At 34.3% G+C, this 20,538-nt stretch overlaps 1 protein-coding gene across 4 annotated transcripts in view; it reads right to left on the reverse strand.

Annotated features, from left to right (window-relative positions):
* The window catches only part of USP25 (ubiquitin specific peptidase 25), a 155,533-nt gene that overhangs the window by 6,959 nt on the left and 128,036 nt on the right, over positions 1-20,538 (reverse strand). For all 4 annotated transcript variants that reach the window (XM_061134150.1, XM_061134151.1, XM_061134153.1 and 1 more), the window contains 3 exons: positions 7,788-7,966; positions 5,912-5,990; positions 2,099-2,178 (listed from right to left, as the gene is read on the reverse strand). In XM_061134150.1, the coding sequence (XP_060990133.1) occupies positions 2,099-2,178; positions 5,912-5,990; positions 7,788-7,966 (338 nt within the window). The remainder of the gene's footprint in view (positions 1-2,098; positions 2,179-5,911; positions 5,991-7,787; positions 7,967-20,538) is intronic.

A 20,538-nucleotide genomic window follows, 5' to 3' on the forward strand; every position in this document is an offset into this window, starting at 1 on the left:
TTGCCACAATCACTAATTTCCTAACTGATATTTTCAATTTAATAATAAACATTTGCTATGCTAAGAATATTCATTTTACCAACAAGAATATATTTAAGATTAATTATGAAATTTAAACACAATTTATTTAAAGTCCTTTAACAAACACTAGCTCAGAAAAGCTAATGCAGAAGAGATGCAGAGAGCAAGGGAAAAAGTTTCATCTTTTTAGTTCTTACTGAGATAATGAATACACTTTGTCCTTTTCTTATATCATTAAATAATATAAGAACACAGAGGCCTTTATTTCAATTTTTCTCTCCCTAGTCAGCTGTGTGACCTTGGCAAAGTTATTGTATCACTTTGGAACCTAGTTTCTTTATCTGTTAAATGGAAAAGCCTTTTACACGCTCTATTCTATTGTAAGGGCATATTAATATTTTTCTTAGAAACCTTAATCTCTAAAATCCTAAAGCAAATTAGAATATTCCTATTAAAGAAATAAAATGTTGACCTAAATATGATTTTATAAAAGAGAGCTATTGATCAAAATGTTTTCTACTTCAGCTGACCAAAGTGAATTATTTTAAAAGTACACAATCACTAGGTACTTTAATAATTTGTCTCCAAGTATTAATATTACTTTTTACTTTTCTACTTTTACGTATTAACTTTTAAGATTTTGATGGCATTGTGCTTGGTCCAATGAACAGAGTGGCACTGTTTGGTAGAACTTCCTGCAGTAATGGAAGTGGTGTCTGTGCTGGCCAGAACGGCAGCCATTAGTCAGATGTGACTACTGAGCGTCTGAAATGAGGCTAGTATGACTGGGAAACTGAAAAGTTTTAAAAATTTTAATTAAATTAAATTGTCCTACATGGCTCGTGAGCCACCATCTTGTACAGCGTAGCTCTAGAAGTAATACTCCATGTTGGCATTTAAAAAAAGAGCGTTACTACTTCTAGTGGAGGTAAAATACACAAGAAAAAAGAAAAAAGAAATCAATATCCTTTTTACTTGGTGGCAATATTACAGTGCATTTTAAACATGGCACTTAAAAAGTCCCTAGTCAAGTAAATTAATTTTAAAGGATATGAATTAAATACATGGATAATAAATAAATGCAATTAGCTAATAATCTATAGCGCTCAATAATCAATATGCAGCCTTTCTTCTCAGTAACAATAACAATTTGGTAAGTAGAAATTCCTTTAAAATCACCTGTAATTTGTATGAGAAGTAATCTAAAATATTTACAGCTGCAATATTTAGAAGACAAGTGATCAGTTTTCTAAAGTTATATTTTTTACAGTACCTGGAATTTCAGAAAAAGAGACACATTAGAAACATTCTCTAATTTGCAACCGAGATTAAACTCAGAAACAACAGGAAAAAGGCTAGTGACAGGAAGTTGGATGTTGGCGAATACAAAGAATTCCACTTGCTGGCTACCAGCTGCTTTGAAAGTGAATGTGGAAGTTGCTCAGTCATGTCTGACTCTTTGCAAACTCATGGACTACAGTCCATGGAATTCTCCAGGGCAGAATACTGGAGTGCGTAGCCTTTTCCTTCTCCAGGGGATCTTCCCAACCCAGGGATCGAACCCAGGTCTCCTGCAGTACAGGTGGACTCTTTACCAGCTGAGCCACAAGGGAAGCTCAAGAATACTGGAGTGGGTAGCCTATCCCTTCTCCCAGCGGATCTTCCTGACCCAGGAATTGAACCAGGGTCTCCTGCATTGCAGGCAGATTCTTTACCAGCTGAGCCACAAGGGAAGCCCAGGGGAAGAAAACCAGCTGCTTTGGTCCCTACCAAATCTAGGCTTCAATCTAAACCTATTTCATTCTAAACTTCAACTGTAGTGTCTGAGAGCTGATAAAATCAATGATAATAATGCTAACTTTATAAATTTAATTTCAAATGGAAAATATATTGTATATGGGGTATATGGGAATTCTTTGTATTAACTTTGCAATTTGCAATAGTAAATTTAAGACAGTTGTAAAATAAAGTTTACTGAAAATATATATTGTGAATAAAATCTTTGAGAGATGAGGTCACATCTGAATAGAATATAAGAATTAAGCTTTTCTTATCATGTGTGTCCATTTTGCCTTACCTTTCTCTTTGAAAATTTTCTAGCCCAATAATGAGATACATGGTTGTTTCCCTGAATTTTCTATAATCCTGATGCCACTCCTGTAAGTGAAAGAATATTAAAAGTATATAGATATTAAAACTACAATGAAAACTACTTACAATTACATTTTACGATAACTACTTGAACTAACAGAAGCAGAGTTCAAAATTGAAGATAAACTAGACCTAAATCAAGGCTTTAATTTCTTACATACAAACCTGGCAGTATAGAAATAAAAACTGTAGACCCTGACGAGAGAAATTAAACAATCTCACTAGAAGACAGAAGACATAAAAGGCAAGATAATCAATAGGTGGGCCATTTGTCTCTCAATTCTTCAGTGTAAAAGTTTATTAAGATATTATCAGAGAATATTTGGGGTGCATAATCTTTTCAAATTTCTGTTTTCAATTTTTTCCAGACATATACTCAGGAGAGAATTGCTGGATTATTTTCAGTTTTTTGAGGAACCTCCATAGTGTTACCCATGGGGAGAGGAAGAGGAGGAGGAGCACAGTACAAGCACAGAATTAGGAAACGTCAAGTATGTATAAAATAGATGAGCAGCAAGGACATATTGTGCAGCACAGGTAACTATAGCAATTATCTTGTAATACCTTTTAGTAGAGTATTATCTCTAAATGCACTGAACGACTATGCTATACACCTGAAGCTAATATAATGCAAAGCAACAACATGACATTTAAAAAAATATTATTATAGAACCTAAATCACATTGAATGTAGAAGGTAAATGAAGCTAACTAATAGGAATCAAAGCTTGAAGACTGTTATTTGAAATAGTTTTAAGGAACTGAAAGAAAAAAAATGTAATAAATTTAACCTTTTAATTTTGCAATATTTGTGATAAATTTTAAATGTGGATGCTTAGCAGTCTTTTCAACTGAGATAAAGTGAAAAAGACAGAAGCATTTCACAGCCCCTCTCCAAAACACCCACAGTTACTGAGCATGTCATATAACAAAATGATTCAGAACTCACAATCTACAATTCTAGAAAACAATTAAAAAAATCAAGATTTCTTTTTTAATAAAAATTGATTCAAGGAAAATCATAACTAAAATTCAATATGTGAAAGCTTTTATACACATTTTATTGTAAATAAATGAAAGCAAGATACATATAGGCCAGTTACTAGCCAACTACTGATATATTCTCCTTGAATATAAATCATTTTAATTTAAAAAGGCAAAATTTTCATACTATTGAAAGTGATAGTGTTAGTCACTCAGTCCTGTCTGACTCTTCGCAAACCCATGGACTGTATAGCCCACCAGGCTCCTCCGTCCGTGGGATTCTCCAGGCAAGAATATTGGAGTGGGTTGCCATTCCCTTCTCCAGGGGATCTTCCTGATCCTGGGATCAAATCCAGATCTCCTGCATTGCAGGCAGATTTCTTTACCAACTAAGCCACAGGGATAGAAGACATTAATAACAAATAAAGGTAAAATTTACCTTTAAGCATAAAGTTAGCTTTTCTGGGGGAAGTATTCAAATTGCCACTCTGTTATCATTAGATTCACCTTAGAAGTTTTCAGTAGGTAAACTTCTGGTGGCTCAGAGGTTAAAGCGTCTACATGCAATGTGGGAGACCTGGGTTCGATCCCTGGGTTGGGAAGATCCCCTGGAGAAGGAAATGGCAACCCACTCCAGTATTCTTGCCTGGAGAATCCCATGGACGGAGGAGCCTGGTGGGCTACAGTCCACGGGGTCGCAAAGAGTCGGACACGACTGAGCGACTTAACTTAAACTTCTTCTTTAAAGGGTTTGACAATAAATATTTTAGGCTTCGCAGGCCAGGCAATCTCTGTTGTAGTTACTCAACTCTGCGGTTGCAGTGTGAAAGTGCTTGGACTCAATATCTAAACAAATGGCCTGTGTTCCAATAAAACTTTATTTATAAAAGCAGATGATGAGCTGGATTTGGTTTGCAGGCCAAGGATTACTGATGTGTGATTCAGAGCAAGACAAAGATATGTGGGATATACAAAATCCAAAAACATGTCATGTAAATACTATAAGATTTAATGGCTCTGCAATTAGAAAAAATATGAGAAATTTTCAGAATAAAAATATGCAGAATCCAATCTGATGAAGCAAACTGGTGGGGGGACTGCAGAAGCAAATAACAATTACAATCAAGTCCCATGTAACTTGAATCTTGGAGACAAGGGCAGAATTAGCAACCAATTTGCCTGTATCTCTGGCATGTATTATATGTCCATTTTTTTTGTGGCTATGTTCCCAGATTTTCTATTTTGCCTTATAATTCAAATTTACCCGTTCTTATGATAATATTATTATAAAGTATAAAAGTTAAGATAGTTTATATTGATTTCAAGTGAAAATAGCCTTCCTACCTTGTTCTGTAAGAATGCTGAGACTAGAATGTTTGCATTTCCATAAAACTTTTGAATGAGCTTATTAAAAAAATAAAACAACTTGCTAGAAGTTTGTTAGAAACTGAACAGTTTCAATAAACCATTCTGTGGAAAACTGACATCTTTACAACACCAAGTTTTCCAAACACAATACATATATCCATTTACTTAGATCTTCTTTATAACATCTCCTAAAATTATGCACATCTTTTATTAAATTTGCTTTCAGGTACACCACCACTTTGGATATTATCTAAAATGTGTCATTTTAAAGAATTTCTATCTGAATATTTGCTACTGCTATAAAGAAATAAAACAGATATTTGACATAGATTTGTATTTTACAAAGCTCTCTTTATTATCTTTATTTATCTCCAATAAATTTATCTGTAGCTTTTTCTTTTTATATATAAAACATCTGCAAATAATGAGAGCTTTGTTTCGTCTTTTGCAATCTCTTACTTTTTGCTTTATTTTTATTGCCTTACTGTACTGCTTAAACTTCCAGTACAGTGTTGAATAGAACTGGCGAGGAGGGAGGAGCCAAGATGGCGGAGGAGTAGGACGGGGAGACCACTTTCTCTCCTACAAATTCATCAAAAGAACTGGCGTACATCCTGTCTTTTCTTGATCACAAAAGGAAACTTTTCAATGTTCAGATTTCAGTATGATTTTTATGGTAGTTCTGTTAGTTTTTGTTTTTCAAGACACTCTTCAGTAGACTAAAGTAATTACCTTGTATTCCAGGTTAGCTAAGAGTTTTGAGCAAAATGAATGTTTTTCTGTATCCTTCCTTTTATCTGTTAAATGTAGTGAATTATACTAATTGTTTAAGGGAATATAAAGTAATCAGGTTTGCAAACGTGACCAATCACTAGTCAAAGGCACTCATGGATACAAATTAAGATTTATTCATGTAAAAATTTTTGGAAAAACAATGTAGAAAGTTAAACTTAAAAACTTGACAAAATACTAGGTGTTTGAATCGGTAACTTAATTTTAAAGCCAATGTTAACACAAAGAGAATTTTGTGGACAAAAACTACCACAAGCACAATACAAATGCTCACATGTTTGCTCTCTCTCATACAACACTGTCCAATAATGACAAATACATAAGGCATACAATGACTGAAACAAATTTTTAACTTCCCCTCAAAATATATATATGAAGCAAAGAAAATGTATAGCATGGCTTCACTGTAATGCAGCATTTAAGAATGTCGGTTCTGCTAAATCAAGTTGTGACATGAAGCTATGATAACTTTAGGCAGGTTACTTCACCCCTTCATGATGAATTTTCTCATGTGATTATTAGCTATGCTGAAATGAAAGAATACTGAACCAAAGAATTCCTCAACCTACAGTTCAACCTCCCAAAAGGCACATTACCTCATACTCCTCCATGTTTACTTCTTCAGGTTTTATCATTTCAATTTTGGCTTGAGCAACTTTCATTATGTTGTGACACCTTCAAATAAAAAATATTTCTAAATCAAAAGCAAAATCCATAAAAACTTAAAAAACGTGTTTTATACAAAATTAAACTACCCAACACATATGAAAATGAAATCCACTATCACTGTGCAGTATTTTTGAGGAAACAAATTTCAAATAACTCAAGTGAAAACTGTGGTTTTTTGGACAATACTGGATATTTACTAAGTATATGAAGAAGACAGAAGCAATGATTCTAATTCACCATGTTATATTTACATATGAATTTTAAATTATGTTCTATTAAACATGAAAAAAGAAAGTTTTTAAAAATTGATAATGTATCTCTATTAAGCAAGCTCCAGAGACATGAAATCTCACTTCTCCCAAATAATATTATTCATAAATAGTAAAAAGATATCCAAAATGTGCCTATCCTTTCAGATAGGAATGGCAACATTTCAACAGATTTTATGATCAGAACCACTGCTAAAGAAATCTCCCCAAAGTATATTTATAGTTATCACATACAGTTTACTCCATATTTCAAGCACAAGAGAAATTAGATTTCTCAAACAAACAATTTTTACTTGCCAGGGCTACTAACTGCAGAAGATTGAAAAGTCAAAGGGAATACCTCACAAATATCTTCCCCAAATTCAATAGCATATACTCATTGGAACACAGTACACAGCCCAGATAAAAGAGGGTCATAATTTCTGAGTTCTTCAGTTATATTTAACAAAATAAAGTGATATCAACATTCATAGCCAATACTTACTGAGTATTTACCAGATAATGCTCAAAACCATTTACTTGTATTATTTCCCTTAATCCTAAATTTCACAGCAGACACATGATGAGGCAGAAATTAATCCTAGATGCTTTGTTTTCCGTCACACTCTTCTCTACTACACATATTTTGAATTCAGTATTTTTGAGACATTCATGAAAGGATAATCATTTATATCAGAATTAAAATGTATTTACCATGAACTCCAAGATAGTATAAATGTTTCTACATTTTAAAACTCTTCAATACTTTGGGTGTTTACCTGAGGGCTGAATGTTTTTGGTTTTTTTTTTTTAAATAGTATTTATTCTAACTAGATTAAATTTTAATTTTCAACATTAGTAAAGAGTTTTATAGGAACTTCTAAGAAAAAACTTTTTGGCAAACCAAAATTCATTTAACCATTCTAAGCCTTCTCTTTACGTCAGAAGATGTATAATTACTTTGTGCATACTGATTAATTACTTTCCCCAACTGTTCTCAAACAAGGATGATTCTGCTCCCAGTGGGATATCTGGCAGTATTTGGAGACATTTTGGGTTGTCACCACTTGAGGGGTACCACTAGCTTTAATGGGTTGAGGCCAGGAGCATCACTAAATATCTTACAGATTATAGGACAGCCCCTACCTCCTAAACAAAAAAATCATCTGGCCCAAAATATCGATAGTGCAGAGGTTCAGAAATTCTTTATTTTTCTGAAATTTTTAGTCCCCAAAGGCCAGTGAAAATTATATTACACTCTTCTGTGTATCTTTCTATTGCTTATCTCAGTACCTTGGTTCACAATTAAAATGTAATAAAATAATCTAAATTATTTTGGGGTTAAAGTTTTAAAAGTCATGATTATAAATAAATAAATTACAAAGCAACTGAAGTAAGTAAAGTCAAATTAAGTGAAGTCAAACTTTGTGCTGCATTACTGAAATATGTGTATGTGTAAAATACATATTCAAAAATTGCACTTGGAGCTATAAAAACAACACGGGCAATTTGAGCACGTGAATAAAATACTTAACATTTTGTATTTTCAAATTACCTTTCATCAAAACTCAAATTTCTATCTGCAAATTGTTCTAGCAATGTTTTCTCAATGATTTTCTTTGGAGCCTGATTCTGGATAAAGTAGACTATTACATGATGTAAACGATAGTCTGTTTCTGGTGGGGTATCTTCTTGGGCCAATTTAACCAACCTTGAATATTCCAACTTAATTGCCTAGAAAATACAACAAAATGCCAATCTTAGTTAATTATAATAATTCACATCCTTCAATATTATAATTATCCTTATATTCAAATATGCTTTTTTCCTTTTAAAATATTACCAAAAAAGGTAGTAGTATATCTAAGAACACTGTCCCATGTTCCATAGTTTAAATATATCTAAGCTCACTATGAGTTATTTTGCAAAACTTATCAGAGTTTGGTCAAAGTCTATTCAGAGGAATCAGAAGACTGAGATACTAGGTATATCTCCTAATCTATGCTCCATTTGAAGTACACCTCTAATATCTACAATTCTAGGGTTGAGCTGTAGGTCCCTAGAATATTCATATCTGAAAGAAAATGGCTGGCTCTTAAATGGATGATAATATACCATCACAATTAACTTTAACTGTAGAGGTTACAAATAAGGGATAAAAAAGTAAGCTTTTTTTTCACTATAAATTTTTTGTTTCAAAAATATTTGAATTTTACCAGTGTAAAGTTGATCAATGAACACTATCACTATTACTACCTTGATACTGAGCTTACCTTTTCTTTATTTGCAACTACTATTATGAGAAATAATAAATACTAATGTGTGCTCCCACACATAAGCAAATGATTTGAAAAATATTTGCTCAGAGAAATATGTATAGAGATATATATCAAGCACTGCCATATGTAAGAAGCCCATATAATTAAAGATAACTTTAATTAAAATATTCACTTATATTAGATATCATATCTAAATTATTTTCTACTAACCATAAGACATTTGGAGCTACATGCAAAATATGTTACAAAAAGTCCATTCTATTGGAAAGGGTTTTTTTGCATGCGTTTCCTAAGCAATTCTTGGCCATCCAGATACTATCACCTATTTGGCTGTATTTTACAGAAGTGAGAAAATGTACCTGAAAAACAGTAAATGGAACATTCTAGTTATATGTTTTTAAACTTCATTAAGGGGGGGCTAATAAGTCCTTTCTATACAGATTAGCATTATAAATAGAATAAGATAATTACTCTATAGCTAAAATAAATTATTCCAACTTTATTTTAGACATACATATGCCATTCTAAAGCTTTACTGCTGTGCTAAAAAGCAGCCATGAAAATTAACTATATTTGTCACATAATGCTATCATGACTCACTTTACTGCATGCTTTGCTTACAAACTCTTTTAATCTTTCCAATTTGAAATTAAAAAATTTTCCAATTTGAAAAAAAGGCACATGGTCATTTAATAACTACACTATACTGAATTTGAGAGTAAGCGTAAAACAAAAAGTAATTGTTTTTCCTTGTATGACCCTTTAGACAATTATTGCCATAGGCTATCAGAAAGTTTTTGTGTATTTAAATATTTCAGATGTTATCTTTTTGGCTGAAACTGGTATGACCAAAATAAAATTCTCTCTCAAATAATAATATAGGTTTAGATTATAAGACATTATAATACTAAATTATTATCCATTTTTTCACCTCCCTTCAAAATGCAGGCTGTGATTTTTTTTTTTTTTAATAGATAGTAAACAGATTTCTGTTACAGAGTTAGATTATTTGTCAGCTTTAAGATGATGTTTACCTCTTGATTTTGCTCTACTTACGATTCTCCTAATTATAATGAGTAAATGCCAAACTCACAATTTATAGGTGTTTTATTAAATCAGTAGAGGTAGAAATGCCACTCCTAAATTTGTAGAGCAATTTTTCAAACACAAAAATACTAAATTTTATTAGCATAAATTATCAATGAATGTTTTTGTTTATCAACTTCCTTCTCAAAAAGTTTTTCTGACTTTCAAAATATATTGCATCATATCTATTCCTTCAAATTTTCAATGAGGTGTTCCACGCTGGTATTTTCAGGAGATCTCTACACAATATAGTTAACATTTAATGGGGTCCTATTAATCAGCCTCAACATTACCTATTAGGTCTTACTTCCTGTTACTCCTCTATTTAAATCAAGCTCCACTCCTCACAAAATGAAAAGCCTTTGTTTCTTAAGTTCTCTACTTGGATGATGTCCTTGACATCTCCCATCAAGCCACACATGATCCATTCAATGAGACTGGTTAAAATCTGTTTTTTGAAATCTTCTTCCAAATGATTTCTAGTTTGACTTTTTTCTACTTTTCTGAATCACATGATAAAACATACTCTACATGTATTATTTCTTATAGAAGTTATATCTGGGCTTCCCCTGTGGCTCAGCTGGTAAAGAATCCGCCTGTAAGGCGGGAGACCTGGGTTCAATCCCTGGGTTGGGAAGATCCCCTGAAGAAGGGAAAGGCTACCCACTCCAGCATTTGGGCCTGGAGAATTCCATGGACTGTAGAGTCCATGGGGTTGCAAAGAGTCAGACACAACTGAGCGACTTTCACAGACTATTTAAAATACCAAATATACAAATATATAGTATACTCTGGAGGCAGTAAGATCTAAGGCAAGATTAGCTACAGTAAAATTCAGAAAGCTAAATATATCATTTTATTTTAAAAATTGATAGTGTACTAAGAGATACAAAAAAATCTACTTCAAATTCCAGAGGATCAGAATCACATAGGTTATAGTCTTTGACTGTATGTTATATAAGTAGGAATTAAAGGTAACTCCCAAACTGAACACTTGGGAATTTAACAGTATTCTTCTATAAACTATTCTTGGACCAAAGGAATCAAAATTATAATAATATTAGGAATATGCAATCTCAAAATCTAAAGGACACAGCCAGATTGGTACAAAGGAAATTTCAAGTTAAGCAATATAAAATAACATTTATTTCAAGAAGCTAGAAAAAGAAAATAAACCAAAATAAAGAAGAAAGAAAATAATGTGGCAATTAGATAAAGACCACAAAAGGCTTTTTCTTTGCAAAAATCTGAACAGAAGACCAAAAAATGGGAGAAAAACAACATCAGAAATCAGGAAGGTGGGAATACCAAAAATACAGGAAACAGTTTTAAAATTTATAAAAGAATAATACACATAACTTTATGCCAATAAACTATAACCTCTTTATTAAACAGATGATCATCTAGAAAAATATAAGTTACCAGAATTACTTTACAAAGCAGAAAAACTGAAGACACCCAGCAAAACTACAGATACCTGAAAATGCTGCCTATAATCTATACCCAATAAAGGAATTAGGCTCATTTTGTATTAGAGTTGTGCTGTTATAGCAAATCTTCAAAGACCGGATGACTTCTATATCTAAACTGCTCTGAACATAAAAAAGGGGGAAAATTTCTTTATTATATAAAACTAGTATGATATGAATATTAAAAGTTGACAAATATTTTTACAAAGGCTAATTTTGCCCAGACTGACATCTAATTTTGATAAACTTCCTTGTATACATAAAGAAAATATAAGAAGAGATAGTGTTTATAATGAATTAAAAAAAAGATTGATCAATGCTAAGATCCTTCCTTTGCAAGAATTAAGCATTAAGAAGAAATTTGTGCAGAGTCTCTAATAGATGCATTTAAAAAAAGAATATCTAAATTCCAATATCAATCAGTTTAAAATAAAACTTTAACTGTAAATTTAAGAAACTGTCTTTATTTTTAAATCTATAAGAGAGGAGCTATTAAAAACCAACACTACACATCCTATTTAATAATAAAACACTACAAACATTCACATTAAACTCAAGAAGTAAGCAAAGGAGTTTATCACCATTATTTTATTATTTAACTATATTCTGAAAGCCTGAATATATTTCAGAAATGAAACAAGAAAAAAGTATAACAAAAATTATTCTGGTAATGAGATAACTGGGGCTTCCCTGGTGTATCAGTGGTAAAGAATCTGCCCACCAATGCAAGAGACAGGGTAAAAATGATCCCTGGGTCAAGAAGATTCTCTACAGTAGGAAACAATTCACTCCAGTATTCTTGCCTGGGGAATCCCATGGACAGAGGAGCCTGGTGGGCTACAGTCCACAGGTTTCCCAAGAGTTGGACAGGACTTAGTGACTAAACAACAACAACAAATGAGATAATTACTAGCAGGCAGTTTACTAAAATAATCAAGAGAATCCACTGGAAACCTATTAGAAAAAATAAAGTAATAAAATAATTTGATACTATATGAATAAATACAAGTAATTAGCTTTCCTACAAGATACTCTAACAATAATTTGTTGAGGATAAGTAACTCAATTCACAGAAACAATTTCTACACATCTAAGATTAGATTTAAAAAGAAGGTATAAGACCATGCTGAAGTAAAATAATAAAACCTTACTTAAGGACCTAAGAGAGGGCCAAAAAAGTGAAGAGGCATATCTTGTTCTGAGAAGACTCAAAATACTGAGAAATATAATTATCCACCTCACTGTAATAATATGAGGTACAATCAAATTCTGAAAGGATTTGAGAACATAGGTGGCAATTAAAAATTATCAAGACAGAAAAAATGAAACCTGACAAACTTTCCATTGGTAAAATTAAAGATGTTTCTCCTACAAAATGTGAAAATATATTACAAATGGTACATAATGTAAATAGGTATAATGTTCAAAAAGATAAAAATCATCAGTGGAATAGGGAGACCCAAAAGAACTCACTTATAAATGATACTTAATACTATATGATAAAGACAGCATTTTAAGTCTGTGTGCAAAGAATGTATTAGTCAACATGACATAAATCATATTATGTCTGGACTATCTACATATTTCTCTATTTGGAAAAAACTGAAATCTTATATCTTGGATTCAAGCAAATTAAAAAAAAAGTGATAGAATTAAAGATAAGCATAATTTTGGAAGAGATCATATACACTCAAATCCATAAAGGAAATATTGCTATATTTTATAAGATAAAAAAATAGGTACAGTTAAGATATCACAAAATATAATTTACAAATTTATAGATGATTCAAATTTCTTAGCAGATCAAATGCTCATTTAACTTAAAGGGGAAAAAACCCTCTATAAAATGTACAAAAATGGATAGTCAGTGAACATAAGAAATACCAACAGACAAAAAATTTCAGAAAGATACTAAGTCTCACTAAAGATCAGAGATACATAAAATAATGTTATTAGCCTTTTCATATCATTTTGCAAACTAACAAGCAACGAAAGTACAAACTAGTATAAATATTTGAAGTCAACTTAAAGGTATTTTATTAATTTATTTTATTAATTAAAATATATTTATTTATTTAAATTAAACAAGTGAGTTAAAATTCATAAATATTTTGACTGGGCAAATCTACTATGCTATGTTCACTGAATTTTCAATAATATATTTAGGTTGGTGCAAAAGTAATTATGATTTTAGATCCTGAATTTTAAATCATTATAACTAGGCTCAAACACATCTTTTATTAATCAAAATAGGAACCACTACAATCAACACATTTTTGCCAATGAGAAATGTTTGTTTACTCCTGTAGGATAAAAATCTGTGCTTTAGGATTCCACAAACTCTTGGAAAGCATCTTTTGCCTCCTGCTGGTTGTGGAAGCTTTTCCCCTCATAAGGTTGTTGAGATGCCTGAAGAAGTGGTACTCAGTTGGCGAGAGGTCTGGTGAATATGGTAGATGAAGCAAAACTTCGTAGCCCAATTCATTCAACTTCTGAAGCGTTGGCTGTGCATGACATGCGGTTGTCGTGGAGGAGAACTGGATCCCTTCTAATGGTCTACAGGTGTTGCAGTTTTTGGTGCATCTCATTGATTTGCTGAGCATTCTTCTCAGATGTAATGGTTTCACCAGGATTCAGAAAGCTGAGGTTAATCACAGCAGCAGCAGACCACCAAACAGTGACCATAACCTTTTTTTGAATCAAGTATGGCTTTGGGGAGTGCTTTGGAGCTTTTCGGTCCAGCCACAGCTGGTCACTGCAGTTGTCTTATAAAATCCACTTTTCATCACATGTCACAAACTGATTAGAAATGGTTTGTTACTGTTGCATAGCGTAAGAGGCGATAACACATCAAAACGAGTTTTTTGATTTGTGGTCAGCTCATAAGCCACCGCTTACTGAGCTTTTTCACCTTTCCAATTTGCTTCAAATGCCAAACGACCATAGAATGGTTGATGTTGTGCTCTTGGGCAATTTCCTGATTAGTTGTAACAGGATCAGCTTCAATGATGGCTCTCAATTGGTCACTGTCAACAACCAATGGCTGGCCAATGCATTCCTCATCTTCAAGGCTCTCTTCTCCTAGACAAAACTTCCTGAACCACCACTGCACTGAACACTTGTCAGCAGTTTCCAGGCCAAATGCATTGTTGATGTTGTGAGTTGTCTCCACTGCTTTATGACCCATTTTGAACTTGAATAAGAAAAGAGCTCAAATTTGCTTTTTGTCTAATGTCATTTCTTTTTTTTTAATGTCATTTCTATAGACTAAAATACATATAAAATAAACAGCAAGCAATGTCACTAGCAAAAAACATAAAGCAAGAAATGTGCATTAAAATGATGTACAACATAGTCACATTTAAAAACGTACATCCAATGGCAAAGTTAAACAATGCAAAACTGCAACTACTTTTGCACCAACCTAATATGTACAACCTAACATTCTCAAAAATGGGGGTGGAGCCGTCACCACAGCTTTTCCTCCACATGCCGGCTGGCAGCTGAACAACACAGAGAGTGATCCATCAAACACCGACACAATGAACCTACAGAGCAGGGCCCCACCCAGGGTGCCCCTTTAAGTGACTGAGGCTCTGAACCTAGAGTAGGACCCTGCCCAGGGTGCCCCTTTAAGTGACAAATGTGCTGAACCTAGAGTAGGACCCCGCCCAGGGTGCCCCTTTAAGGGACTGATGCGCTGAACCTACAGAGCAGGGCCCCACCCAGGGTGCCCCTTTAAGGGACAGATGCGCTGAACCTACAGAGCAGGACCCCAGCCAGGATGCCCCTTTAAGTGATGGATGCGCTGAACCTAGAGTAGGATCCCAGCCAGGGTGCCCCTTTAAGGGACTGATGCGCTGAACCTACAGAGCAGGGCCCCACCCAGGGTGCCCCTTTAAGGGACTGATGCGCTGAAACTACAGAGCAGGACCCCAGCCGGGGGGCCCCTTAATATGCCTGACACGCCAAACAGAGAAGGACCCCAGGCAAGGGAGCCCTCTAAGTGCCTGAATGGGTGGAGCTGCGGAGAAAGACTGGCCAAAGAGGTATTCTGATCGCCAGCTACAAGACCCTCAAAAAAAGACTCTGCTAGGGCCATAACTCCTGCGGAAGAGGCAGTTCATGTCCCTGTATACTTGGCACTGCCAGGGTCCCTGCCAGCCAAGCAGCTGCGCAACCTTCATGCGCAACTCTCACTGGGCCAGAGCTGCCACAGGCAAAAAAAGTCTTGCATCTATGTACACAGGGTTGCTTTGGTAGTGTCCGATTCTTTGCGACCTTATAGACTGTGGCCTGCCAGGCTTCTCTGTCAGGGAGGCGGGGTTCTACAGGCAAGAATATTGGAGCATATTGGCCAATAGTGGTTGCCATACCCTTCTAGAGCACAGTATTTCCTGCTGCCCTAGCCTCCAACTCCCCTAAGTACCTGGTGCTGCCAGAGCCCCTGCAACCCAAGCAGCTGCACCACCTCCACACCTGGCCTTCACAGGGGCAAACCCAAGTCCTCCAGGGCAGCCTCAGGAGAAAACCCCAGTGGACGACCCACGTGCAGCGGTGGAAATAAAACCACAGTTGAAACCCAGGGGCAGTGTGGCTAAGGAAGAAGACCCAAAACCTTCCCACCAGCTGTACAAGCTGCAGATGAAATTCTCACGATCTACTAGGCAGACTCTGTGTCTATGGAATACACAAAAGGTTATTGAGAGCTCCCACAAAAGAAAACGCACTAGTTCTGATAGCTGTGGACATTGGAGGCAAGAACACACAGGAGTAGGACCAGATTAGAATCTGAGCTGGGCCCCCGAGTTCAGATATCACAGTGTTGGAGGGCATCCTAGCGAGGTGAGGTTTACTGTGACTCCCAGCGAGGGAAAGGACTCGGACAGCAGTGACTCATGAAAAACCATATTCTTATGTTTTGACTTGTTTTGTAGATTCTTTTGAAGTTTCTTTTCTTTGTTATAGTTGTCGATTTTATTGGCACTAAGAAATCTAATTAAGCTTTTGAGTTTTTTCTTTTCTTTCTCAGTCATTTTTTTTTTTTTTTCATTTTTTTTTTTTTTTTTTTTATTGTTGTTATAAACCTCTGCCTTTACATTGGGCTTTTGCAGTTCTGGGGAGCTTTCCTTTTTTTTTTCCTTTTAATTTTTTAAACCTATTTTTATTTTTTCTATTAAACTTATTACTCTCATTATACATTTATTCTTTTGTTTGCCTTTCCTACTGTTCTTTTCCAATGCAGTTAACCTTTAATGTATAAAAAACTTCATCTACTTAACTTTATATATCTATTCTTTTCTTCTTTTCTTTCTTCCTTTTCCTCTCAACATATTTCTTAGTTTTATTTATTTTCACCTCTTTCTTCCCCAATCGGCACCTTGCTTTAGTTTTGTTTTCCAGTTTGTGCTTTACTTTTGTTCTGGCAGAAACAATTTTTGGTTTCCTTTGCTTGTCAGGTCAACATATTGTACTTTATTTTGTTGGACTATTTTGATTTTGCTTATGGGTGTGTATGTACATGTGTATATTCAGTCACACTTTTTATTGTTGCTATAAACCTCTGCATCTACACTGGGCTTTTGTCATTCTGTGGAGTTTTCCTTTTTCCTTCCATTTTTTCCCTCTTCTCTTTCTTTTCTCTTTTTTATAATTTTAACTTTTAATTTTTTTAAAACTTATTTTTTCTATATTATTCCTTTGTTTGCCTTTCCTACTGATCTTTTCCCCTTGCAGATAATCTTTAATGTATATAATAAAATCTTCTTCATCTACCTCTATTTAACTTTGCATATCTATTTTTTCTTTTCTTTCTTTCCTTTCAACACATTTGCCAGTTTTATTTTCATTGCTTTATTCCCCACTTGGCATTTGGCTTTAGTTTTGTTTTCCAGTTTGTGCTTTAGTTTTGTTCTTAACTGGTAAATATAATTTTTGATTTCCTTTGTTCGCCAGGTCAATCTATTGTACTTGGACTATTAAATGTAAATAGTCCAATGTATTTACATTGGACTGCTTTGACTTTGCTCACGGGTGTATATGTATATATTCCATTATTTTAATTATTATTTGCCTAACTTTGTAACTGCCATTTGGGGTTCATCTTTGTTTTCTCATTTTTTGTTGTTTTAATCTCACTTAATGCCATAACAAGCCACTTGTGGAATTTTTGTTCTTGACCAGAGAACATGCCCTTAGCCTTTGAAGTGGGAGCACTGACTCTAAGACCCTAGACTACCAGAGAACTAACCCTGGGGAGTGTCAAACAGTGAGAACTCACACAAAGGAAACCACTTGAATATAAGACCCAGCATTACCCAACCACCAGTAGCAACCTGTGCAGGATGCCTCATCTAGACAACAAAGAAAACACAAATGCAAACCCAATCATCAGCAGACAGGATTACCATCTCACTCAGCCTTGCCCATCAGAGGAAAAACAAACAGACAGACAAACAAACACAGCACAAATATCACCTTACATGAAGCTTACACAACCTTAGGAGGAAAGAAACCAAAAGGAAGAATTCAACCTTGAAGCCTGGGAAAAGGAGACCTCAAACACAGTAAGTTAAAAAAAAAAAAAAAAATGAAAAGGCAGAGAAATACTACACAAATGAAGGAACAAACCAGAAACACAGAAGTCCAAATAAATGAAGAGGAAATAGGCAAACTACCTGAAAAAGAATTCAGAATAACGACAGTAAAGATGATCAAAAACCTTGAAAACAAAATGGAGAAAGTACAAGAATCAATTAACAAAGGCCTAGAAGAATTAAAGAATAATCACACAGACAAACAACAGTGTTACTGAAATTAAAAATACTTCAGAAGGACTCAGCAGCAGAACATCTGAAGCAGAACGAATTGGTGAGCTGCAAGATAAAATGGTAGTAACTTCTGAAAAGCAGAATAAAGTTAGAAGAATGAAAAGAACTGAGGATAGTCTCAGAGACCTCTGGGACAATATCAAACGTACCAACATTCGAATTGTAGGGGTCCCAGAAGAAGAAGAGAAAGAGAAAGGGTATGAGAAAATTTTTGAAGAAGATTATAGTTGAAAATTTCTCCACATGGAAAGGAAACAGTCAGTCAAGTCCGAGAGGCACAAAGAGCCGCATACAGGATAAACCCATGGAGAAACATACTAAGACACATACTAATCAAGCTAACAAAGACTAAACACAAAGAGTATTAAAAGCAGCAAGGGAGAAGCAACAACTAACATACAAGGGAAACTCCATATGCTCAGCAGCTGATCTTTCAGAAAAAAACTCTGCAGGCCAGAAGGGAATGGCAGGAAATATTTAAAGTACTGAAAGGGAAAAATCTACAATCAAGTACCCAGTAAGGATCTCATTCAAAATTGACGGAGAAATAAAAAGCTTTTCAGACAAGCAAAAATTAAGAGAATTCAGTACCACCAAGCCATTTTTACAACAAATGTTAAAGGGACTTATATAGTCAAGAAATACAAGAGAAGAAAAAGATCTACAAAATCAACCCCAAACAAATAAGATGGTAATAGGAACATATACATCAATAATTACTTTAAATGTAAATAGATTAAATGCTCCAACCAAAAGACACAGACCGGCTGAATGGATACAAAAAGAAGACCCATATAACATGCTGTCTGCAAGAAACCCACTTTATATCTAAAGACAAAAAGTGAGAGGATGGAAAACTACATTCCAAGGAAATTGGAAGCAAAAGAAAGCTGGAATAGCAATCCTCATATCAGACAAAATAGATCTTAAAATAAAGAATATTACAAGAGATAAGGAAGGATATTACATAATCATCAAGGGACCAATCCAAGTAGAAGACATAACAATTGTAAATATATATGCACCCAACATAGGAGCACCTCAATACTGACAGATATAAAAGGAGAAACTGACAGTAACACAATAATAGTTGGAGACTTTAACACCCCACTCACACCAATGAACAGATCAAGACAGAAAATTAATAAGGAAACACAAGTCTTAAATGATACATTAGATGAGATGGATCTCTGATATTTTCAGGACATTCCATCAAAATGCAGAAGAATACACCTCTTCTCAAGTGCACATGGAACATTCTCCAGGATAGACCACAGCTTGGGTCACAAATCAAATTTAAAAAAATTGAAATCATATCAAGCATCTTCTTGACCACAATGCTATGAGACTAGATGTCAATTACTAGGAAAAAACTGTAAGAAACACAAACACATGGAGATTAAAAAATGAATTTCTAAATAATCAACATGTTACTGAAGAAATCAAAAGGGAAATCAAAAAATTTCTAGAAGCAAAATGACAATGAAAACACAACAACCCCAAACTTACGGGCTATAGCAAAAGCAGTTCTAAGAGGGACGTTTATAGCAAAACAATCCTACCTCAGGAAACAAGAAAAACATCGAATAGACAACCTAACTTTACACCTAAAACAACTGGAAGAAGAAGAACAAAAAACCCCAATATTAATAGAAGGAAAGAAATTATAAGATCTGAGTAGAAATAAACGAAAAAGAAATGAAGGAAACAACAGTGAAGATTAATAAAACTAAAGGCTGGTTCTTTGAGAAGATAAACAAAATTGACAAACCTTTAGCCAGACTCATCAAGGAAAGAAGAGAGAAGAATCAAATCAATAAAATTAGAAATGAAAAAGGAGAGGTTACAACAGACAATGCAGAAATACAAAGGATTATAAGAGACTATTATGAACAACTATATGGCAATAAAATGGATAACCTGGAAGAAAGGGACAGATTCTTAGAAAAGTTCAGTCTTCCAAGAGTGAACCAGGAAGAAATATTAATTATGTACAACCCAATTACAAGCTGAAATGGAAGCTGTGATCAAAAATCTACCAAAAAACAAAAGCCCAGGGCCAGATGGCTTCACAGGAGAATTCTATCAAACACTTAGAGAAGAGCTAATACCTATCCTTCTAAAACTCTTTCAAAAAACTGCAGAGGAAGGAACACTTCCAAACTCATTCTATGAGGCCACCATCACCCTGACACCAAAACCAGACAAAGACAACACACAAAAATAAAACTACAGGCCAGTATCACTGATGAACATAGATGCAGAAATCCTCAACTAAATTTTAGCAAACTGAATTCAGCAACACATCAAGAAGTTTCCACACCAATGATTAAGCTGGGTTTATTCCAGGGATGCAAGGATTCTTCAATACATGCAAATCAATCAATGTGATACATCATATTAACAAATTGAAAGATCAAAACCATAAGATAATCTCAATAGATGCAGAAAAAGCCTTTGACAAAATTCAGCACCCATTTATGATTAAAACTCCTCAAAAAATGGGCACAGAAGGAACCTACCTCAACATAGTAAAGGCCATATATAATAAGCCTACAGCAAACATTACTCTCAATGGTGAAAAACTGAAAGCATTCCCCCAAAGATCAGGAACAAGACAAGGGTGTCCACTGTCAGCACTA

This window comes from Dama dama, chromosome 31 (genome assembly GCF_033118175.1).
Source record: "Dama dama isolate Ldn47 chromosome 31, ASM3311817v1, whole genome shotgun sequence".
Classification (NCBI taxonomy): domain Eukaryota; kingdom Metazoa; phylum Chordata; class Mammalia; order Artiodactyla; family Cervidae; genus Dama; species Dama dama.